Raw genomic sequence first — 25,542 nt, 5'->3', positions numbered from 1 at the left:
ATGTCATTAGTAGACCTGATACAGTATGACATACTGTAGTCAGTACTGACTTAACCCATCGTCATGTACATGCTGTGTGCACATGGTGCTTTCAATAATAAGTATCTCATCAACCTTAAAGGGGAAATCCTGTGTAAAATGGCTTAAATGGTGTTAAGACATGATGCTCAGGGCGAAGTCTGGGCACATACCTGAACCCCATTCATGCCTTGCATTGAGAAATCCAGCGCTAGTTAGCTGATGCTAACATTGGGCTTTTGCTGTGGTTCACCAGGGCATAGATTTAGCCATCGTTATAAATCTCTACTTTCCACCCATTTATGACGCTCAAAGTTGCCCAAAACTTCTTTCCGTAGAGTCGCGGGGTTGTTGACATATAAAACGAGGCATAGAGAACTTTGCTAGTGCACAGTTAGTTTAGAAACAGGGCGTTTGAAGAGGCTGCGTCACAGCCCAGCTACAGCCTGCACCACAGAAGGTCTACAGTTACAGACAAACTTTAGACAAGGCCACCCATATACCGTTAGATTCCAGCCAAAGGCCAGTTTTACATCAGGGCATGGCGTGGCGGCAGCGAGAAGACAGCGGTCTCTCAGCCAGTGTGTTCTCAGCCTTTCCGCGTGCATGGCCATTCCTGTTCACCCCCCCCCTCTCCTCCCACACACACACACACACACACACTTTGCCACTTTGACGATGCTGTCAAAGTTTCGCTCGAGTTGGATTTTTCAAATGCCCAACTACCACCGTGTTGTTGTGGAAGGACAGATCTGTTTCCATGTATTTTCGCTGCCGCCTGAATGCACCTTCTCTCTCACACACACTCACACTCTCACCTTCTTTCACACACACATGATATGGCATGCAAATATGAATATGGCTTACCTCAGTAACCCTCACCACATGTGCTCAGTAATAAAAGCGTAATGGGCTCCTTTTGTCCTGTGGCCTTTGTCTGAAATGGAAACATGTTTTTCTCCAAATATAACATCTTCAGTACAGAAAAAAGTTACACACACACGGTCAGAGTTTCTCGGCCAGCACACATCACCATTCTGCTCTGTTTGGTTCACGTCACGTCATCCATCAGTCATCCGTCCGACTACAGTATTCAACATGTCACCCTTACTTTTCCAGATTATGGGATTTGTATGGTTTGGAGCTTCTGAAGGTAAGGTGCTACAATTAAATGCCTTTTAGGCATGCTTCCTCTCATTTGAATGAATGAATGAGCGGTCACCCTTGAGTGAGCTGTCAGTGTCGCCTCCTAGTGGTCTAGCTGCCAATGTCCACAATGCTACATCAGATTACAATTGGAGGTTGAAAATCACCAGAGGCTGGGACGAAGACCGGCACGTCCTGACCAGTGAGTCTTTTTTTTTTGGTGACACTTCAATAATGTCAACTTGACGTTCCACAAACCAAATGATGCATTATGACCACGGTCATAATAATCAGTAACGTGTCATGACTTTTCATGGTGTGGTTTATGTTGGTTACACGAAAACCATATGTAGACCCCTTCAAATGAAGTGCTGATAACATTCAGCTAAGCAGCTGAACACAACTCTCTCATCTCTCTTTCTCTCTCTCTGTATCTCTCTGTCACATACTATGACGTTCAGATATGAATATGGGTTACCTCAGTAACCCCACCACATGTACTAGTCATAAAACCACACACAGCTCTATTTATCCTGTGGCCTTTGTCTGAAATACTCTCTCTCGATCTCTCTCTCTCTTACAGACAGACAAACAGACAGACAGACAGACAGACAGACAGACACACACACACACACACACACACACACACACACACACACACACACACACGTTTAGTGTTTCTCAGCCAGCACACATCACCGTTCTACTCTGTTTGGTGCACAGTCACACGGTCATCAGTCTTGTCCGACATATAGTATTCGACATGTCATCCTTATTTTTCCAGATTATGGGATTAGTATGTTTTGCAGCATCTGAAGGTAAGGTACTACTATGCCTTTAATTATTTCGGATTGCTTTCTCTATAACCAGTTTGTTAAAGGTGCACTGTGTAATATTTTAGTTGTTTATTTCCAGAATCAAACACTGCGGTCCAGTTCTCGATTCTGATTGGCTGATAGCCATGTTCAATTGAGCGTAAACCTACACCTTCCACCTGAAGATTCTATGCGCGTCTAAGTTAGACCCAGCGCATCTACGTTGGAAATTACAATATTTTGCAGTTGGGGTATGGAGTCTGCAAGAAGAGCACATCTTTGCACCACCTGTGGTTGGGGTATCAGTGTGATTGCAAAGACATTTCATTCCTGCGGTATTTATCGCCCCTTGTTGAGTTTTTGTGTGTCTGGCAGCGCGACAAACGCACGCACGCCGAGTAACGTTGCCGGGGTAACCACAATCACTTCCTCAACTTGTCAACTGAACGTCGCGGATCAAATTAATTGTTATTAAAGCGTTTTTAAAGAAATTTGGTCAGCAATGAAGTGTAACAGTGTTAGATAAGCATGAATTGAGTCCGTGGGTTATGCTCTATTGATTTCGCGGAGTGCCGAAAACCTCCCCTCACCCGTTATCAATCGAGCATAACCCACGGCCTCTTGTGGCTTATTGCTTAAATTCACACTGCCCATTCACAAATGTTCCTTCTTTCATATATTTCATATATACTTACCACCATTATCATATTCTAACTATTTATTATGACTGGGAAATCTGCAGATTTAATTCATGAAAAAGTGGATCTTTTCCTTGTCTGCAATTTTGAATGTCCAGAAATAGACATTTTTAGCTGTGAAAATTACTGTACTTTGGTCATACTGTACTAGTTAATATTAGTTTATTACAAGTATTCATGAAAAGGTTAAACTTGCAAACAGGCAGCACAGTTTCAATCAGCAGAATAGTTACAATACCTAATTTGGCCACCATCTTACACAAGTGCACCTTAAACATCTTTACCGTGTTACACACCAGTTGTTACGCTTTATTGTGTTACATCACTGATAGCCCCACAGGGTGAAGTGAGAGTTGTGAGCTTCTTTCTGAGCTGACTGGTTAGGTTCCTTTCATTTCATAACTCATTTCTTATATCCATATATTTTTTAAGTAAGCTTCCACACTCTTTCAGTTTAAGATGATTAAAACCTATTAAAACATTAAACTAATTAAATATAACTCTGAGTGCATTAGTCTGCAACTTATACAAATCCTCAAGAAACCAGTGTTGACATGAAATTATTCTAGAGATGTTTCAGCACATGATTTCTTAAATTGTAGGTAGGCCTAATTCCATATTTAGTTTAGGTGATTCCACATGGGAATAAACATCTTGAGAGGATAGTCTTGAATATAAAAAAGTTATGGAATAATCAGCAAATAAGGGTAATTTGGCGAAGACTGTACAAAGATTGTGTGTTTCTGTGTGTGTGCGTGCGTGCGTGCGTACATGCGTAAGTACGTGCGTATATGTGTGTGTGTGTGTGATTCAAATGGTGTACACACAAATACATACAAACACACACTCTGCATTCTCTGTTTCCTGTGTTTATGTTAGGTGTCCATGCCTGGCCTGAAGGGTCAATCATAAGTGAGCCGTCAGTGTCGCCTCTTAGTGGTGTAACTGACAATATGCACAATGCTACATCAGATTATAATGGGGGTTTGAACATCACCAGTGGCCAGGACGAAGAAAGACAAGATGACCTGACCTGTAAGATTTTTTTATAACTTGTTATTTTTCAATCATTATTATTGACATCTCTCTCTCTCTCTCTCAATCCTTCACACTCACACTAGCCTCTTTTTTATTACGGGTGTGGAAAAGCCATGCAGGTTTAAACATAGTATGTATATGGTATGTTGTTTTTTCTGACAAGTAACTCTAACCATACTCTGGGTACCATGGTTTGAAATGGAAACACAAACCAGGCTGAGTTAACAACACCACTCAGCTCGACAGGACACAGCACGACTCAGCCAGGTTGTATGTGGAAAAGTGTCTTTTGGGAAACAGTGAGTAGTAGTAGTGTGTAGTGTGTTTGCACTATGAGAAATTATGAATCTCCTCTCCCTTCGGTAGGCCTACTCAACATCAAACAGCCCATTCTACTGTACTGCTCACCCTGATCCCCAACAGAAACAAACTCACAATGATCACACACACAGAGGCTCTTTCTCAATGCCCAGTGTTCTATCCTTGCTTTGGTGAACTTTGCGGAGTATCCAATCACTAAGCGTTTCACGTCCTAGCAAGGCTAGAACACTTGACATTGAGAAGTAGAGAATCCAAAATCATTTACAACCTCACACACAACCCAAGTGAGCTCAATCTTACAGCTGTCACATGGCGTACACATTCAATAATTAGGGATCACACTCGCCCCCTCTACCCACACTTCACATTGCTTCCAGCCGGCCGTAGGTTCAGGACACTTATGCCTCTTTTCCACTGACGGTTTTCTGGTAGGAGCTTGACATAGCGTGTTTAAGATAGCGTGTTCTTAAAACAACTACATCTTAGCTACAAATGGTGTCAGAAGTGGGATGGCTACCTTGAGGCCATCAGAAGCGTACCTATTGAGTGTCAGCCGTAATTCCATCTGAGGGACCCCCAGGATTGGTGATCCCGGTGTGAGGGACCCCAGTGATGGGTGAAGCATTGATGATGGGGCACACTGGATGGGAGAAGCATGATGGGCAGTTGCGTGAGGGACACCATGAGTGTGTGAAGCGCCAAAGGGAAAGGCAGTGTGATGGAGTGACCATCACTAGGGTTGTGGGTGTGTTCTGACTGTCATGTCAATGAGCCTGGCTCTTTGGTGTAGTGGCCAGAGCTCCAGTTTACTACCCCAGAAGGTCCGTGTTCGCGCCCCAGCTGGGAAACTCTGCTACTCTTCGCTACAAATGGTTTTAGCGCCATCAGACATTCAATGGTGTTGAGTCTTCATGTTACATCAACTTACACTAACCCTTTCATCCAAAGCAACTTACAGATTTTTTAAGTACAGGGTATTGGTTACACTCCCTGGAGCAGTGTGGGGTTAGATGCCTTGCTCAAGGGCACCTCAGTCACAGAGTGAAATGAGCAGTGGAATGGTGGGATTCTAATCTGAGACCCTCTGATCTAATGACCATCTCCTTAACCACCAGGCCATGGGTGCACTTCATGTCTGCCTGGAATGTGCATAGCGTCTGACTGTGTCCTTGTGTTGTATAATAATGTCTACGTATTTTGTTACTGATGTTCAATGGTGTTGATGTGTTCAATGTCTCTGTATCCTACATGTTGGATGTGACAAGTTCTTGATGGTGGTGACAGCACATTTCCCCTTTAGGACAATAAAGGCATCTATCACATCTGACACATCTGAACCTTGGGGTGCTTACACAATTCAATACAGTCAGTGGTCACTACCATTGATTGCTATTGCTTGATGAAAACTATGTATTTTGGTTCTCATTTCAGCAATGAACATCATAATGCTGGTGGTTGGAATTGTTTTTGGAGTTGGCGTTTCTGTGTTTGCTTTCGTCATCATCGTGCTGATCCATAAATGCACAGACCACAACGGTTAGTTGAAGGGAAATGTATTTTACGTGTTAATGTACTGGTCTCACTTTTGTCTAACTCTTGTGCAGCTTAGTTCACTCAGCTACATCGTAACTACATTGCTCTGACAAAAGAGAGCTTTTTTTAACAGATTAAGAGTTGGTCATTACAATGTTGATGACAAAGTACTAACAGGCTTGCACAAAGGGGTTGATTTGCAATTGAAAGATCAAGTTTAAAGATTTGTGGTTTAACGTGTTGTCTAAATGTCTGATGATACTGTACGTTCACACCAGAAGTGACCAAAAGCAAGGGAATTGCCAGCATATTTTGAATGTACTCTCTTTGCCAATATGTAACTTTGGGGTGTTTAATGCAGTTTATCAACGTGGCATATTCTAATGGGTCATTGCATTGCTACACTCAATAAAATGATGCAGTAAATTCATGTAAACAGACAATTAAAAAAAAAAAAAAAAAAAAAAAAACGAGCATTACTGTGGTCACTTTGCTTGCTTTCACTCTGTACATAGACCTACAGTTAGGTGTGGTTAGGTTTCTACCATGAAGACTCGAGAGGCAAATGAACGTTATTAACATTTATTGAACAATAGACATGATACAAAAATGCATGAATCCGTTTGGCGAACAATTTACACTTGATATAAAATGCATGAATCTGTTTGGCGAAGGTTCCCGTCTTCGCGTTGAACTCCGGGGTAGGACGGCATATCCTCCAGCGGAGATGGAGGCGGGCGTAGCCTGCCCCCTAACAGACGGGAACCACTGGTGACGGTGGACGGAGGGGTGGTGGTGGCTTCAAAGTCGGCTTAACTGGAAAGCAGAGAACAGAATGAGTGACTGATTTTTAAACAAACGTGAATGCGATCCATTGGCTGAGAGGGAACGATGCATGAGTGATGCGTAACGGGGAAATCCCCAATCTCGCGTTGAGATTGGTTGACGATCCTGGGCAATGATGACGCATGTATGATCTGTCAAAAGGGAGATTGGATGGTTAGCCTAGTAAGTTTGACAGCCGAGAAATTTGAGTCTCCCTGGTAGAATTTACACAAGCTCCCATATCTATACAGTGGAAAAAGTAGAAGTCCGCAAACCTGCCTGATGAAGACCCTGTTGGTTGTATGTAATAGGTTGTATGAGCTAAATACATTTCAAAGTGGAGCTACAGTGTGCAGACTTCTACTTTTCTCACTGTCAGATGCGCCTTTGTCCTGCACCTGGTCTCAGAGAGGTGGGATGTGCATACTCTTGCTCTTATGTAGCTCTTATGTAGGTTTCTATATACAAGCATCACCTAAATATCTGTCCATAATTACCAAGCTGTTGATGATATTGTGCTTCCTTGCAGTTCCATGCTTCACACGTGCAGAATCGTAAGTGTTAAGCTGCTATCTATCTATCTATCTATCTATCTATCTATCTATCTATCTATCTATCTATCTATCTATCTATCTATCTATCTATCTATCTATCTATCTATCGATCAAGGCGTCAGTGACAAATGTTCTTTAATCTTGCAAATTCCCGTAGCAGATTTACTTTAAACTGGGACAAAAAATGCATTATAACCCCACTGCTGACCTAACAACTGATTACTATTTCTGAATAGTTCCTCTTTCGTCATCACAGGCAGTGCATGGGTCCAAATCAATATCCAATCCATTGTATTCGATATCTTGCAAAAGCACCATTCAGACGTTATTTTCGCATTTGTATTCACCATGTTGAATGTAGGACATTTCCCCAAAAGTTGTTGTGACAAGGCTGACAGTGGGGAAAGTATTGCTTCCTCCACAAAGGCGGGGCATCAGACACGAGGCCAGAAGCAAAAGGAGAGGATGGAAGGTTAGATAGCATAGAGTTGGACTCCATGTCTTCTGGTGTTGTCCCATGTAGGGTGCAGTCCATTATCCAAACTCCCATCCTCACCTTGTGCTTGTGGCCCTGTGCTTTGCTGTCGAGCCCCTATGGTGGAGAAAGCAATACTTTTTAATTCAATTAAACTATCGTCCTGATGTCATCACGAGGCTTCGTGCACAAGGGAGGACAGAAGTTAGGATAATGGAAAGAACTTATAATCGTTCTCTCTCTCTCTCTCTCTCTCTCTCTCTCTCTCTCTAGTGGTCAACAGCAGCGGAACACCAAGTCCACACCAGAGCCTTATCCAGCCAGTGGTGAAGAAGAGTCTTTCTACATGCCATTGCAGAAGGGTATGCATAGTAGTAGGCTATCTAAAGCAAGATACTCCGCTGCCGAACAAGTGGAACAATTTTTATTGTCTTTCTTTTTTTAGAACTGTTGGTGTGTTCACTATTTTGCTCCCAACAAAAAATAAGACTAAAAAATAAGGGGTTTGGAAGACTTTGGCGTTAATATAAAATTAATCTTCTCTCTCTCTCTCTCTCTCTCTCTCTCTCTCTCTCTCTCTCTCTCTCTCTCTCTTCCATACAGTTACGGAAGACATCTATGACAGCATTGATGAGGCATATGAAATTTGAAATTTGGTTGCATGTTGAAATCTCACGTTGTCCATGTGTGAAGTGGCCCCATGAGCAAGGCGCCTACCTTCCCATTGCTCTAAGACCCTGTACCATAAATGTGCCTGTCATCTAGTAGGAGTGAAGTGGTTTTAGACCTAGCACTGGTAATATATGCCTCTTTTCGATTGCCGGTCTTCTGGTAGGCCTACAGCTCAACACAGCGTGACTCGGATGCCACTTTTTGCTTCACCATTGAGCTGTGTCGTGCCTATTAGAAAAGCAAAAAGTGGCGGCTGAGTCGCGCTGTGTCGAGAGTAGGCCCTACCAGAAAATCGGCAGTGAAAAAGAGTCAATAAGGGTATTTTCGCATTTCGTCCCCTTAAAGTGAAGGCCCCCCTTAAGACAACTCCCCTTTTGCAGATTCATATTTTTTGGCAAAAAGTTTGTTTCACTTGGGAAACCAATTTATGTCTAATGCATTAATTTATTTAAAATGTTGTTCATGAATTGTTTCACATTTAAATAGAACACATTTTACAAATATAATGTCCATGGACACATTCCTAGAGAGCACAGAGATAGCTATTCAACATTATTACGTTGCACTTAGCTGACGCTTTCATTCAAAGCGACTTACAGTCCCTGGAGCAAAGTGGGGTTAGATGCCTTGCTCAAGGGCACTTCAGTCATGGATGGAGATGTAGGGAGATGTAGGGAGGCTTCAAACCTACAACCCATAGATTGAAAGGGCCACAGCTGCCCCAACATAGAGATTGTCTGCATTTCTGCTCACTCGGTCACCAGACAGGCAACACTCTCTAGCGCAGATGATCATTGAATCGCTTGTTGACGCAGCATCAAAATCTTACCGGTTTTTCGCGTAATCACCGGTCCTTTTCCACGCTTCACATTTTAACTCATACTTTCAGATGGTCAGATGAAGCGGAGCGGATAGGTGTCCGATTACTATTCATAATGTATCAAGGATAGAATTTTCAAATATAATGTGCACAGGACCATATTTGGCCAAATCACTCAGATCAAGCCAAAACAGTGGCGTGCACAGACATTGTATGGCTATGGTTGGGTCAAAGACGTCTTTGTCATTCAGTGTTACGGAAACCTTCAGCCGACTGTAATTGCAAAAAAAACATGATTTTTAAATTGTTTCAAGTGAATGGATGACAGCCGATGCTTTCATGAATTCCCTGTAACAATAAATAAATAAAAAGAGTCATGTTTTTTACAGTTACAGTCAGCAGAAGGCGTCCGTTACACTGAATGACAATGCCATTTTGCACGTCTTTGACCCGGTTATATTAGCAGGGCATTATTACATCACTTTTAATTTTCAGGTATTTCTAGATGATAATGTCAACATGAACAACTTTATAAAAAAAAACAGTAGGGCAAAGGGGCAGGTCCTTTAGCGTCACCCCGTCCCTATCTGTGCACGCCTATGAGTCAAATCATTACTTTTGGCGCTATTTTGTCTAGTCCTGTAAGACAAACTTCCTTTTTAAAGCACCATTTAACATTTAAAAGAAGTCTTATATTCAGGCCAATGCGGTAGCAGCAGCAGCAGCAATAGTAGTAGCCGTAAGAACAGAGGCGGTGGTCATAGTGGTGTCTTCACTACAGGCGGTCTAACCCCCACCCCCCAAACAAACACACGCATGCATGTACACACACACACACACACACACACACACACACACACACACACACACACACACACACACACACACACACACACACACACACACACACACACACACACACACACACACACACACACACACACACACCTTTTGTCATGTTGTGCACCCAAGCTTTATTTTTAGCAGAAACACCCACACACAACAGGAAGTGCAAACAGGATGCAGTGGACTCCTCAATGAGGTTCAGGCTCACAGTTATAAAAACACAACGATAAAACTCCTGAACAAAGACTTTTGTGAGTTCAAATTACTTTTTATTGGCTTTTTAATGAAACTAAAGAGGAATGTTAAGACAGTGATACCAAAAACACTTCACTTGTTCATAACTTCACATAACTAGTTCATATTAGCTGTCATTATCTGCACTAAAAACATTCACGAGTGCTTTATGAGACATGACTCAACAATCATATCCAACTGTGGCTGACAAGAGCTTATAAAAATAAAAGTAATAGTGTCAAAGGAGCATTATGTCAGTTTGGTACTCTCTTCTTTGCTTCACACCTCCATCTTTTTATATGTCTGTATGTCCCACGTGCGTCCATTAACGCACTTACGCGCGCACGCACACACACACACACACACACACACACACACACACACACACACACACAAAACACACGCTGTGCTCCTGCACATGCACCTACCGTCGGGTTAACACCTTTCGTTCTGTGCAGTTCACCTCAGTATACACAGGAAGTGCCAAAATACTGCAGTGACCTTTCAGAGGACACGCTGGCCTAACTCGGACAATGCATGTATTAATCAGCTCTAAATTGTGTACAATGTGTGGGCGCGGTAAACAGACAACAACCATAATAGGCCATTGTGTTTTGTGAGGGACCCCGAAAGAGCATGCTGTAGATGCACTCTTTCCTGACCTGCTCTGGCCACCATCCTACACGGTGCGCCTGGCTGTATATCGTTTGTGTCTCTTTGTGTGTCCATGCACTGTGTGCGTGACATGTGCACGACTGTGAATGCATGCTTGTGTTTGCATATGAGTGTACTATATGTTAATAATGTCAAATAACTGTTAACTTAATTGTCCCACACATAAACCATTTGGATGAAGCCTGACTGTGTGTGTGTGTGTGTGTGTGTGTGTGTGTGTGTGTGTGTGTGTGTGTGTGTGTGTGTGTGTGTGTGTGTGTGTGTGTGTGTGTGTGTGTGTGTGTGTGTCTGTGTGTGTGTGTGTGTGTGTGTGTGTGTGTGTGTGTGTGTGTGTGTGTGTGTGTGTGTGTGTGTTTGTGTGTGTGTGTGTGTGCGTGCGCGTGCAAACTGAGAGCAAGTGAGCAGGGTGTTTATATGGTGTACTATAAAAAGACAGAAGGTAAAACCACAAGATGCTCATATCCTCAGTCACAATGGCTACATAAAGTGCCTCTGTATGGTGGTAGGTATTAGGTAGGCCATGCATGGGCAGATGCAGATAGCTTGCTCAACTCACAGTGAAATGTGAACTTGATAGGCCTAAGTAGCCAAATGAATGCAGAAACAAAAAATTGCATAAACATTAACTGAAAATGTATCCATCCATCGGCTATTATTGAAGATTATTGAGTTCTCTTGAAAGGTGGATCTTTTTCAATCTTCAAGACACTGGGAAATGGAGCCGTTCGTAGTTCTCAGTGAGTATAACCTGCATGTACATATATAACCTGTCCAAATTTTACTGAAGCAGGTCTACTGAGAGGTTTTACATTTGTATTATTGCTTTAAAAGACCACAGATCAACTACTGTATGTTGGTTAAGAGATGACTATCTATATAGGACTACTCAAAATTATGTTAGTTTATGTAGTAGATTACTACATGTTTGTGTAAATGGCTATAGATTTATAACTATGTTGGAGATGAGGCTGAACTGGAGAATCACTTACAGTCAGAAGGCATGCATATACGTAGGCCTAATGGAAGGATTCTCTCTCTCTCTCTCTCTCTCTCTCTCTCTCTCTCTCTCTCTCTCTCTCTCTCTCTCTCTCTCTCTCTCTCTCTCTCTCTCCGAATTACTTTTCAGTATGTGGGTTCCTGTGTTGTTTTTCCACTGCAGGTAAACCTTTTTTTCTCCTTTAGCTTTCTTCAAAATTATCGTTGAAGAGAACCATGTTAGTGATTGATTGATAGAGAGGATGTTCATAGTTGGTGTGTATGCGTATGCGTGTGCGTGTGCCTGTGCGTGTGTGTGTGTGTGTGTGTGTGTGTGTGTGTGTGTGTGTATGCGTGGGTGTATGTGTGTGTGTCTGTGTGTGTGTGTGTTTTCAACGCTTGGACATAGAAATATAAAGTGTTTGTCATCTATTTATCACTTATATTCACTCATTCATTTTTATATATAAAATGTACACTAATAATGAGTGCACCCCTTTTGAAAAGTGACATCTTGACAACTATTTCAATTAACACACAAATGATTTCCAAAATGTGCATAGACCAAGCTTAATAGATCTGTGAAGCTGTGCACGTTTAATACAATGTCCATAAAGCTTACCACAGAAATGCAAGCTTAATTGCATAACTTAAATTATATATTTTCCATTTTTTGTGAAACTATTATGGTGCAAAAGTGAGTAGCCTACACCCCAGACTGATGTCCAGTTTGTCTCCTCAAAACTCTGCCTTTATGTTGGAATGATTCCAGATTAAGTCAGGCATACACTGTGCAATATTTTTAACCGTGGGTATTCAGCCTGATCTCCAAAAATTCTGTGCTCCTGGACACGGAATTGTTTTCCGTGTTCCTGGACACAGAATTGTTTTCTGTGATGGGTACACGGAAGTACTTTCTATAGGCTAATACTACAGCACTGTCTTAACTCTACCATTAGAAAATACATACCAAATACTAATCCTAAACAAAATAATAGCAATTTAAGTTGTGCCCTGACCAAAACAGTCCCTATCCCTAACCTGTCATTATAGACATATTTTTGAGAAATACCTTTTCCAGTTGGTTGCTAGGCTATCAAATTCATATAATGAATGAAAGAAAACTAGCTGTGCCCAGACCAAAACAATTCCTAACCCTAACCTGTCAGTAAGAAATGTTTTTTTTTGACAAAGACTGTGGAAACATAGAGCTGTGGGAGTATAGAGAGTGTGTGTCCAGCACGGAAAATAATTCCGTGTCCAGGAGCACGGAATATTGGCAAAATCCGTGCTCCTGGACACGGATTTTGTGTCCTTAACATCCGTGTCCAGGAGCACTGAATTTTTGGAGATCATGTTGGTATTCAGCTCCTGCTCACACTGAATGAGGGAATCGCATGGGGTTAAAAGTTAACACCTCACGACTCGCACTATACGAGCAAAGGGTCAGACGCGAGCAGACTGCCCACACTGTAGGCTATGACACGACAGGCTTGTTTTCCGGAACTGTGTTGCATGTGTGTCAAATCTGGTCATAGCACTGCTTCAACGGTGCAATTTAATCAACCAGTATTTCAAATCGTTTTGATTTTCTTGCGATCCTACGATTGCAGATTGCAAGCTGGTTTGAGGTGAAATCACTTGCCGTTACCCCATGTACAGTACACAATACGATACCTCCGATTGAGCAAGAAATCGTCCCGATTCCCAAAAAGTCGTGCGACTGACAGATCTAGTCAAAAGTCGCATAGTGAATGTCTGGCATTAGGTGTCATACTTAATCACTGAATCAGTCTCACGTCTTCAGAAAATTAGCATTGGCCATAGGTGTGTGTTTAGGGTCATTGTCAAGTTGGAAATAAACACAATGAACCACAATGAAGGCCAATGAGTGATGGTGATATCAGCTATGTGTAAAGCTGGCCTTGTACTCTTCATCTCCAACACCAAACAGTTTCGATGCCATCAGTTCTAAAAAGATTAATCTTGGGCTCATGACTCCAGAATGAGGCCTGGCAAACTCTAAGCTGGCTTTTCTGTGACTGGGCTGTAGGCGAAGCTTCTTTGGTGGACGACACGCACATAAGACATTCCTTGCCTTGTGCAGCATAATGTGTTTTGGGAAAGAATCAGCATAGTTTAGATTTCTACCTCCTTAGATAACGGTACTGAACTTGCAAAACAACTTACTTCAACCATCATCAAAATATGCTCCTGCCCAGGAAATACTGTTTATAGCCAACTGTTTGTTAGACAGCTGTGTCATGAGTCCATGAAACTTCATGGGACCGATTTAATGATTATTAAATTACTAAAATGAGACTTTCAGTGGGGTGTATTCACTTTTACACCTCCATTATTTCACAAAAATGTGAAAATATTTCATTTATATAATTAAACTTGTTTTTATCTGGTAAGCTTCACAGGTGTTTTAAACGCACATGCACATTTTGGAAATACCTTTTGTGTTTATTGAAATATTGTTCAAAACCTTATTTTTCAAAAAAGGTAGAACTCATTATTGCTGTGCACTGTAACTCTTAAAGAGTTAAATTTCACCCCATTCAGATAACATATGTTCCTATTAAAAATATGTTAAAGATGCACTGTGTAATATTTTGAACATGTCCATCCAAAATTCATGTTACCCATTCACAAATGTTACCTTTTTCACAAACAGGTGCCTCCACCATTACATTCTGACTATTCTGTGTATCCATCTTTCTTTGCCAAATCATGTCTGATAGCCCACAAGGGTCTACCATGTGTAGCCTACCTGTAATATGTTGTAATGTCATGTGGCTTCTGCAGAGAGCATGAGGCCTAGTGTGGCACTTCAGCCAGACTGGCCTCTGATCTTCGAAGGAGAATACATCACCATGAGGTGTGTCCTACACCATGAACTAAAAGATGACAGTGGCTGGATCTACAGCTGGTTAAGAGATGGCGCTCCTCTGGGAAATGCATCCAATTCTAGTGACATCTCACTTGGCCAGGTGGACGAGACGTATAATCGCAAGTCCTTTACATGTAGCGTTTCACAAAAGGGAGATGCTACAACCTATGGCAGTCTGCCATACAGAATGGTTGTATTAAGTGAGTTTTCATTTTCTCATGTTTTCTCATACTAGCCTACTTTACATTTGACTCAAACAGAGGAGCTATACCTTGCCTACTCTCAACTACCAACTACTGTGCTACCGTAGTGCTTCACCATAGTGTTACACTGTCTTTACACATTACTACTTATAGCTGTTGCCATTCCAATAACAGAAATAATTGTGGCCATATCTTAACACATTCATATTAAATTTCCAGTGTCAGAAACATGCATAAGACTAGACCTTACAGCAGTGGTCTTCAATTATTTTTCTCCAAGGGTCAAATTATGTAGAGCTAGTGAGGCTGCTGGTCAAACCCAACCCACTGAGCCCGTTTATATGGCCGCAATAATCGGGTTATTGGAATAAACAGGTTATTGGAGTAAACGGTTTATTGCTTTTTATATGCAGTCCACTGGTTGCCTGTGTTCCATTAAAGTGTGTGACACGAAGCTAGAATGTAAGGCTTGTGATTGGCTACTTGGCTACATGAGTGCTCGAATAAACCGGTAACTCCAAAAACCTGACCATAAACGGTTTATTGATGCGCATATAAACGGGCTCACTGAGAAACATGTTAGATGTCTGGACAAAAAGAACAGATTTTCGCTTTTCCATTTCCCTTCTTGATAATGTCTGTTATATGAGACTGTGAGCATAAGATCTAACTCTCTGTGAATGCTTTGGAGAGATACAGTATGACTTACTAAAGTTTTAGTGATTAAAAATCACAAAAAATTGTTTTCATTTGTTCTGACCTCATGCCGGATTTGTTTGGAGACCAAAAACTTAAAATATTCTGCACCAACCATTTTCCATGTAGTGTGTATTCTGTCTGTTTGCTTTAGACTACTCTCCAGCCTCCATTCTACGATGGAGACAGTCACTCCGAAGTGTAATTACTGGGTAATATTATATTTACTGCAAATAATAAGATTCTTGTGACACCTGTATCTGTGTAGAGGTTCCTTATGCCAGCCTCAAAATCCAGTCTCCTCAGCCGCCCTTCTACAGTGGAGACACAGTCACCCTGAAGTGTTACATCTCAAAGGGTACAGGCTGGACGTATCAGTGGCTAAGGGACAACAATGCCTGGTCTCATGATCCAACAAGCCAAACCATTACAGTCTCTCTCCCCGAAGAGTCTGGGCATTATCAATGTTTTGGCGTCAGAAGGCACAAGTCAAGTCACTCAAGCGAGTCCCTGGCTGTCATTGTCATCACTGGTAAACTTTTATCCACATCTAATTCTGTCTTTATTTTGTAAATGAGATAACAACAGCCATATTCAATGATTGCAGTTACAGTACATGCATGGAGTATTCAGGTATCAAACTGAACTTTGTTATTAGCCTATTTGGTTTAAAACAAGTTCCAGGATATTCCGCTTACGTGTGGAACAGCATTCTGCAACCGGAATATTCCCTAAAGTTCAACACAGTCACATCCGGAATGAATAAGGAGTTGTCGTGCATGACTCATACTCAAGTCAAAATAATGGCACCATTACAGAATATTCTGTGCATGTAACTGTGCTCAATGTTATAAACATTTACAGTAGGCCTACGCGAAAATAAATCTCAATTTCTTCCAACAGCTGTACCGACAGCTACACTAACAAGTATGTCAAGTCATTAAAGTGAATTATTACTTTACTCCACACTATTATTTTGTTAATGAGAAAACAAAATTCAATGTCATATCAATGTTAATATCAACAGCACCACGCACAGCTACACTGACTGTGGAGCCAAGGAGTCCTGTGTTCTCTGGAAAGAGAGTCACTGAACATATGCCAACATTGCCAGGTGAAATGTCGATCGTAGCTACATTGTAGCAATGATCCATTTTTTTTTTAATTTGTATTTATCCTTTCCAATCTCATTGGATCAATTGCACTTGTTTTTATAGGTTGTACATAGAGATGTAAGCAGAGTTTAACAATGACTGCACTGCACAATTGTCTTGGTGAAACTCAGTTTTGATGACCCCAAAAATATACAGTATATGGACAAGACAAGTTGATCTTCTATGCATTCATCAACTGGATTACATTTTTTGTGAAACTAGAAGCACGCAGAGAGTGCAGACCTCCACAAAGGAAGCTACTTGATAGAACATTTGACTATGTTGCATCCTATTTTAATTTTAAGCCTTTCTGCCTTCTTTTTGTGGAGTTAGAAACTGGAATGTTGTGCCCTGTCCCGCAATTCAATTTGAGATCACTAGGGGCGTCTAGATTTATAGGCCAGCAATGGTGAAGAACCTTAAAAAATGTCAAGGTTCTGGTTGCAGAATTTGTTCCTTGGGTCCTTACTAACAACTCCACAGAGTTTCATCCAACTCTATTCATAATTTTTTTTTTAGTTATCCTGCTGACAGACAAACGTGACCGAAAATATAACCTCCTTGGCAGAAGTAATAATGTTGTACTTTCTGCTTCTTGCGACAGCTATTCCAGGACGTACAGAGCCTCATCAGCTTGCCATTGGCATAGTCCTGGGAATAGGAATCTCCTTGGTCCTGGTCTTGCTCATGGTCATTCTGTATTGCTGTGCAAAGTCCAAAGGTAACAGCGGCAATGGTATTTTATTTGTACAATATGTAGCTTCAGGGTTAAGGCTAGGTTTAGGTTTTGTGTGGGGTTAGGCTTTATTCTAAGGCCCCTGTTGAATTTACATAAAGTAGGGTGCATTCAGGTAAATCGGGCCACTTTTCAGATTCAGAAAGACTGATAAAATCTCAGGAAAAACATCAATACATTACCCAAACGTAAGTCTGATTGCGTAAAGTGACTCATAGTCTTTCATTTCATGACAAAAAACAAGATGATTAATGTAAAATTTTAAAAGTTTTAGTGACAGGTGTCATAAATTCAAACCTAAAAATTATCAGTTACATTACATTACATTACATTACATCTGAAAACAGTATCATCCTTATTTTATCTAGACGATTTCTGATTTTGGCAAGACTGACAATTCAATATCTTCTGTCACTCTCCATATAAGGGTTTCCCCTGCCCATCAAAATAGTGTTATGCAATTCAAATGACTTTAAACAGATAGAGTAGTAATGTTGCAACAACTTCAGTACATTTGTGGTGGTTGGTCTGTAAAATTAAAAGAAATGAGACACCCAATGCTTATCCTGCCCAATTTAGCTGATGGCCCAGTTTACCTTAATGCACCCTACAATTGAACAACGTTTGATCCCATAACAGCATGTGGCGTTATGTAATTGCACTGTATCATATGGTTAGGCTACCATATGTGCATGTGCAGTGCACACATACTGTACAATATGACATTACATTTTGATACATATAGATACTCTTAAGGAACAGCTAAATAAACCGTTACCCCATTTTGTGACATTTGACCTTTAACTAATGTAATATTTGAAATGTCATGTTTATATTTTTTTAAGGAACATAAAGGTCCACACACTTTAGTCAGTTCCTTGAATAACTCAATTTATTTACCTAAGTGATTTTCACTGTATCTCTTCATAAAACTCTGTGTTAATTTTCCAGCATGTATTAGGCAAATCCAATACCCAAATGTATAAGCAATTCCTCTGTTTGTCAGCAAAAAGTTACACATTATTAACTCACCAGTGAATTAAAAACTTGATATAGAAAAATTAAAATCTCTCCCTTTAGCATGTTCTGTCCACCATTCAGGCAGGTAGGGTTTCAATTTTGTTGATTTATTTATTTATATATTTATTTATTTACTCACTATACATGCACCATATTCACCTACGTATAAATGGACTGGTAATTCTACCCCCCTCTAGTGGCCAACATGTGAAGAATGATGACCAGCCTTTAGGGAGTGACGGGGAGCAGTTGGACTATGTTCCTATGCGGCCGAGTGAGTATGCTCACCTTGCAATGTAAAATAAAAGATACATATGGATAAGGCAGTCATATCCGAGGGCCGGACCAAGCCTTTAAGCCCCCCCCCGCCAAAAAAAAACACACACACACAGACACACACACACACACACACGCACACGCACACGCACACACACACACACACACACACACAAACACACACACCAGCACCTAATCAGCACCAGGTGCTTCATAAGCTTAATTTACTTGCACGAGTGAGGGGTAGAAGCTAAGGACATAAGTAGATTGTGTATGGCTTGTGTATGGCTTATGGCTCGGGCCGGCCCTGCTTATGTGTAGCATTTTGTGTCTCTCCAATTGCTTACCTATTATTCTCTCTGTCTGTCTCTCTCCTCCACTCTCATCCATCATTATATAATTATTTATCTTTCTGCTTTTTCTCATACTGGCAAAAGTTGAACACGTGTATGACACAGTAAAACCACATGCTCAAAATGGTAAGTAAATACTATCACATCTCTTATGTCTGTACTTCCATTCAAAACTCATTGGTTTTGCAAAAAACTTTGTTAATATTTTTTTTTTCTATTATAGCACAACATTCGGTTCCTGAATCTGACCATCCTGACCTGAGCTTGACACAGCCCATTTATGCACCTCTGCTGAAGGGTGAGTACATTTTCCTTGTAGATGACATGAGATTACTGCCGGTATACTATACAATAAGAACATTTAATAATAATAATATTAATATTAATTTATTATTATTATTATTTATTATTATTAGTAGTAGTAGTAGTAGTAATAATAATAATAATAATAATAACAATAATGTATATTATTATAATAATAATTATTAATAATAATAATAATAATAATAATAATAATAATAATAATAATAATAATAATAACAATAATGTAATGTATTTCTCTGCTTCTTAATCTGTCTCTTTCTCCTACTCATCCCATTTTCTTTTTCGCTTTCTTTCTATCCCTACATCTTCCATCATTGTCAATAGTTCATGAAGACGTGTACAAGACCCTTAAGCCAGAATCAAAATGGTAAATACAACGTCCAATTCCAACATTCTAGTTTTTTTTAACTGACATCATATGTTACAATTTTACAAAAAAAAAACAAATAACGTGCAGAACAAATCTTTTGTATCTCAGAACAGGATTCGTTAATGAGTATCAAGCTGTGAAGCCATGTTCCCATGGCCAAGCGAAGAACACCTAAACAGGAATCCCGTGAACTGTTGCTATGGGGAAGGACACACCATGGCTTGCTGATTATGTTTCTCAGATGTTTGGTGTTCATTATGTATTAAAGTTATATCAAATCTTAAAGTTTCTTTTGTTTCAGACATGTAAACGTTTCTATCTTTTACCTGACATGTTTCGACAGTGATGAAAAAAAGGAAACTTTAAGATTTGATTATGTTTCTCATTTGAGGTTCAGAATGAACTGGAATGGTGCCTTTTCTCTCAAAATTGGACTTTCCAAAAAGGGAGGTTTAAATTTGTTTGTGAGTTCTGAATTTATAACATCTGGCATTAGTCCCATTATTTTTCGCATAAATTCCATCATTGACATCATTATAATCATCATCGTCATCATTGTCATCTTTATCATTTTATCATACACCATTTTATTTCACACCATTACAAAGGAATGTAAATAGGAACCCCATGAACTGTTACTATGGGGAATGATAGAATAACTAATTGGTAAATTGAGAAAAGATTGAGACTTGTTGATTATGTTCGTCATTTGAGGTTCGAGAATGGGCTCATGTCTGTTATCTCAACATTGACCTTTAAGGAAATGGAGGTTTGAATTTATTTTTAAGCACCGACTTTAAAAAGGCGAGACCTTCTATCAGTTCAATTCTTCATATCCTAGTCATCGTCATTGTTGCCATCTTCGTCTTCACCATTGTAATCATCATTATTATTATCATCATCATCATTATCACCTTTATACTCATAATATCTACTCATTGTCATAGTCTTGTTCTTTATGATGGTAGTCATTGATCTTTTTTTCTTTTTTCTCCAAATTATTGTGCATTTATTATTGTGTACTTTTTTGTGAAGTTCCAGAGGCCAGTGTGCCAGTGTATATTTCAATTCCATTACATAATTTAAGATTTTGTGAGTGAGTGAGTGATTTCAGGATCATTAGTAGATAGATTATATTTCTTTTATTACTCATACATTTTATCGGCCTGGTAGCCTCTTTGTACAGATGGGCCTGCGGGGTGGGCCCGCTCACTCTTTGCTGTGAAGACTCAACACAGCTCAAGACTGTCATTATAATTTCGTTGACGATTAGGTTGTAATAGAGGCCCTGCAGAAAAGATTGCATGCATCCCACCACTAGAGGGGGGAATCCAGCTGTTGGGTTAAATAAACCAAACAAGAGCAGACAATCCGTAAGTGATGAGAAGAGTTTGAAGTTGTCAACACCCTCAGTCAGTTCAATTAAAAATGATCTCTATAAATGTAATCTGTACTGTAGTGACGTGTCACGTGACCTGAAGAAGGCGGACGTTGTCACATTAAAAACTGTTTATTTGAGTGTGCGGCACTTCTCTCCTCCTACAATTGTATTTTCTGGTTGCCAGCACCTCTGTTTCTGGTGTGCGTTTTGCACCTCCACTCATCAACATTGTATTATGTCATGGAAACAATTCAAGTTGAGGCTGATACTAGGTTCAACAACAGTAAATATAGTTGTACAGCATCTCGTACGGGAAGCTCCCCTACTGAGCTTCAAAGTGACCCTTATGAACTACTTGTGTTTGGTAAGTGGTGAAAAGAATTTATATCTCTGTCTTCTCTGATTTGATTGGTGTATATAATTCTAGATTTTTAGTGTGTGTGTGTGTGTGTGTGTGTGTGTGTGTGTGTGTGTGTGTGTGTGTGTGTGTGTGTGTGTGTGTGTGTGTGTGTGTGTGTGTGTGTTTGTGTGTGTGTGTGTGTGTGCGTGCGTGCGTGTGTGTAAAACATACCATTGGAAAATATACTTTTCAATTATTTATTTATTACATGTTTGTCATAACAATATTTCTACAGAGATTCCTGTTTCCACCATCCAATCTCCTCAGCCACCCATCTACAGTAGAAGCCAAATTACTCAGAGGTGTGACACACAGGGCAATGGATGGGAGTATAGGTGGATGAGGAACAAGCATGGGATTAATGGTCAGACCAACCAAACCATTACAGTCTCTCTCCCTGAAGATGCTGGACATTATGAATGCCGTGGTATCAGACAGAAACTGGCGTCTTACAACAGACCTGTTATTTCTGTGACAGGTAAGGTAATGGAAGTGAACACTGTATATTGAAGTGTTGTTGTGGTTTCTCAATTTGGTTCTTAATGAGTTTGACACAGCTTTGGTCTTGGTAAAAGTAGATATTTACGGTAACTAACTACAATGTCTTGGGTGGGCATATGCACCTCAATTGAAAACATGCAGAATTGCATTGAGAGGTTTGTACCGATTGTAGTTTTACAGAGTGAAAAGAACAATATATCCCAGTATGTAGGCCAAGTACTTAATCCCATTTGTCTGATGCTAATGGTTATAACAAAAAAAAGAAAATATGTGTCACAAAATGGCGTCATAGATATGATAAAGTGGCTTCAGTTTCTTCTAACATTGCGCCAATTGGTAAGTCCTCAACAACAGGATATATCATTACCAAATTTGCAGGGCATGATATACATGACACACTTAAGCAATGAGAAATAAAAAGAATGAATGAAATTGAGGTGAAATGTGCGTTGGTAAAGATAAAGCCTGCCATGATTATATATGTGGCGATGTCATCAAATTAGCATAAATTTGCACAAATGAATGATAATTAATGATGCTGGTATTAGATTAGGTATGTTATGTAGGTAATTTCTGCTAATGTAATGGAATAACTATACAATCAGTAGTATGTGATAAGAAAGGAACAATAATGGAGAGGGGGTTAGATCATTTAGTGGCATGTGGCATGTGTCAGTGACATGCGGAAGTGCCGCAGTGACATGTCCATTGATTTTATGTTAACCACAGACTTATACTAATTATTATCAATAAGTGTAATAATAGTTATTAATAAAAAGTATTATTTTTAATTATTGATGTATTCTAGGTCTGTAATTACAACAGTTAACGGACATGTCAAGCGCCGTCACGGTTGGCATGTCACGTTGGTTACTAGGTTACAGTGGCTACTAAGATGTCCAACTGTGCCTAACCCTAAACTTATTCCTAAACCTAACCTGTCAGTGAAAAAATGTGTGTAAACCAACCGAACTGTGCCTAAACCAAAACTAATTCCTAAACCTAACCTGTCGGTGGAAAAATGTGTTTTATAGCCTATATAGTAGTCCACTTCCGCATGTTGATGTCGAACTGTGCTTAAACCAAACTCATTCCTAAACCTAACCTGTCAGTGAAAAATGTGTGTACACCAACCTATAAACATGCCGAACTGTGCCTAAACCAAAACTCATTCCTAAACCTAACCTGTTAGTGGAAAAATGTGTTTTATAATAGCATGCCACTGATGCCACTTCCGTTACTGGCACATGCCACATGCCAATGAATGTAACTCCTACTGCAATAATGAGACTTAAATGACATACCTGTCAGAAAACCGCTGCCATGACAACGGCAAAAATGATAAACATAATCTTTTGGTACTAGCCAACTAAATGTTAGGAAAAGTCACCAAGTTTCGTAGTCATAGCTTAAGTCGTTAAGGAATTATATAACATCAAAGTTGGTGCAATTAACATTTAACAAAGCATTTACAAATGTTTGTAAATGAGTAATAACCAAACTATGATTGGACAATGGAGTGGGAATCCACTTCTACTTTGTCAGTTTTATGTGGTCTCATGCCATCTGGTCTTTGGCGGACAACCTTCCTGGACTGCTGCGACTGTGCTGTGTCTGCTGTGTTAACATAGTATTTCTTTCCCATTTATAAACATTTTGTTGATAATTAGTTCATTACTTATAAAGTGTTTATAAAGCTGTGAATAGGAAGTTATTGTAAAGTGCTACCTAACTTTTATTTTCATGAAAGTAAGTCACTTTAGTAGGAAACTTTTTCCACATACATTACTTGACTAAATGCCCTGCATTCAGAAATCCAGTGCTAGTTAGCCAATGCTAACATTTGTCTTTTGCAGCGAGTCTGTCAGCATCAAAGTAGACATCGTTATAAATCTGTATTTTCCACCCATTTACGAGACTCAAAGTTTCTCAATAATTTATTCTGTAGAGTTGTGGGGTTGTTGACCTGTAAACCGAGGCATAGAGAACTTTGGTAGTGCACAGTTCGTTTAGAACAGTGTTTCTCAAACCTTTTAAGACCGAGGACCACCTCGTCCTCCCAAAAATGTTCAGGGACCACCTGTCAACTGAATTGGCTGTTGACAGGTGCTAATTTGGCACTGCTAATTTCGATGCAGATCACATACTTTTTATTCACATTTACAAGCCTGTCTTATTGTGGTGAAAATGAGACTTCAGCTTTGTTTAGCTTTGTAATAATGTGACAAATATAGCCAACTATAGCTTGTCTGGGAAGAGTAGAAATCCCCTTGCGGACCACCTGAGCTCTGTCACGGACCACTAGTGGTCCCCGGACCACACTTTGAGAATCACTGGTTTAGAAACACGGTAATCTGTAGAGGCTGCCACACCCTTTATTGGGGTCTTCAAATGTAAATATCTTCGACGGTTTGTGCACAAACGCTCATTTGGCCTGCACAATCGTGTACAAATGATGCACAAACGAACCAAAATGTTTTAATTCATATTTTTCAACATATGGGGTGCCAACATCACACGGATTCCTTTGTGTATTATTTTAGGCCTTCCTGCAGTCACACTCTCTACGCACCCTGACACTTTCCCTCTGTACACTGGAGAAGTGGTTACCCTGAAATGTGAGATACCAAGTTTTGGTGACTGGACCTATAAGTGGTACATGGGTAATATTCTAAGTACGTCTGTGGGGCAGAGAGGAAAGGACGTCCATCATCATCACAATGGAGTAATACAGTTAGCATTACAGTTAAAGGTATGTACGGCCAACCACACTATTTCTATTCTACCTGCAACTACATGTACATGGCATCTAAATATGAATGCTACTCTAAACTAAACTCTCTCACCTTGCTCCTCACAGATCTGCCAAAAGCTAAACTGGTTATGGAGCCAGAGAGTCCTATCTACATCGGAGAGACAGTCATCCTAAAGTGTGTGTTCAGATCGCGGCATGGATGGACTTACAATTTGTTTAAAGACCGCAGCTCTGAACCATTCAAGACATCTCCAAACAACACAATAAGCCTTTGACTTCGATATTCGATATTCGAATATAAGTCGAATGTTAAGAAAATTCGAGACATTCGAACGAATATTAATTGGCCATTAATATTCGAATCTGACATGGGTATTGCTTTTTTGGGTATTTCATTGTTATTGATTAAAATCATTTCCTTGTAAACATCGCAATTCACAGTCTCAATTTATTTTTTTCCATGGCTGGTTAATCACTACAGCTGTGTTGAGGAGAGTCGCGTGCGTGGCTCATCTCTCTGTGTTCCGTAGCAGGACACTTGCGGCAGGCAGTCTCCCCCAGAGTCCGCATAATGCCCCGTGTACATCAAGCGCTACCAACGCGACCGGGTGGCTGGGGTAGTTGAAGAAGTTTCGCCATGAATTCATTTTATTCGCTCTGGACGCTGCACTGACATGTTTGATTCAGCTAATCACATAACGACTCTGTCTTGACAGCCTGGGACATTCCTCGATATGAACGTTCCGATTGGTTTTCGCCGAACAGCGTCATAGCGAATTCGCTTAAGATTAGCTTGAGTTTAATCGTCAAAAGTCGCCCTGGTCGCTCAAGA

General features: G+C 40.2%; 1 protein-coding gene across 1 annotated transcript; it reads left to right on the top strand.

Annotated features, from left to right (window-relative positions):
* Positions 1 to 1,224: 1,224 nt before the first annotated feature.
* On the top strand, positions 1,225 to 19,674 carry LOC134437297 (uncharacterized). Its single transcript, XM_063186790.1, has 12 exons — positions 1,225 to 1,366; positions 3,557 to 3,712; positions 5,468 to 5,572; positions 14,457 to 14,741; positions 15,709 to 15,972; positions 16,344 to 16,367; positions 16,468 to 16,554; positions 17,199 to 17,315; positions 18,411 to 18,435; positions 18,548 to 18,624; positions 19,203 to 19,277; positions 19,628 to 19,674. The coding sequence occupies exons 1-12, from the start codon at positions 1,225 to 1,227 to the stop codon at positions 19,672 to 19,674; spliced, it is 1,404 nt and encodes a 467-aa protein (XP_063042860.1).
* The last annotated feature ends 5,868 nt before the right edge of the window (positions 19,675 to 25,542 follow it).

Source organism: Engraulis encrasicolus, chromosome 21 (genome assembly GCF_034702125.1).
Source record: "Engraulis encrasicolus isolate BLACKSEA-1 chromosome 21, IST_EnEncr_1.0, whole genome shotgun sequence".
Lineage (NCBI taxonomy): Eukaryota > Metazoa > Chordata > Actinopteri > Clupeiformes > Engraulidae > Engraulis > Engraulis encrasicolus.
The sequence above is the reverse complement of the archived record's forward strand: the minus strand, read 5'-3'. Positions and strand labels throughout refer to the sequence as shown.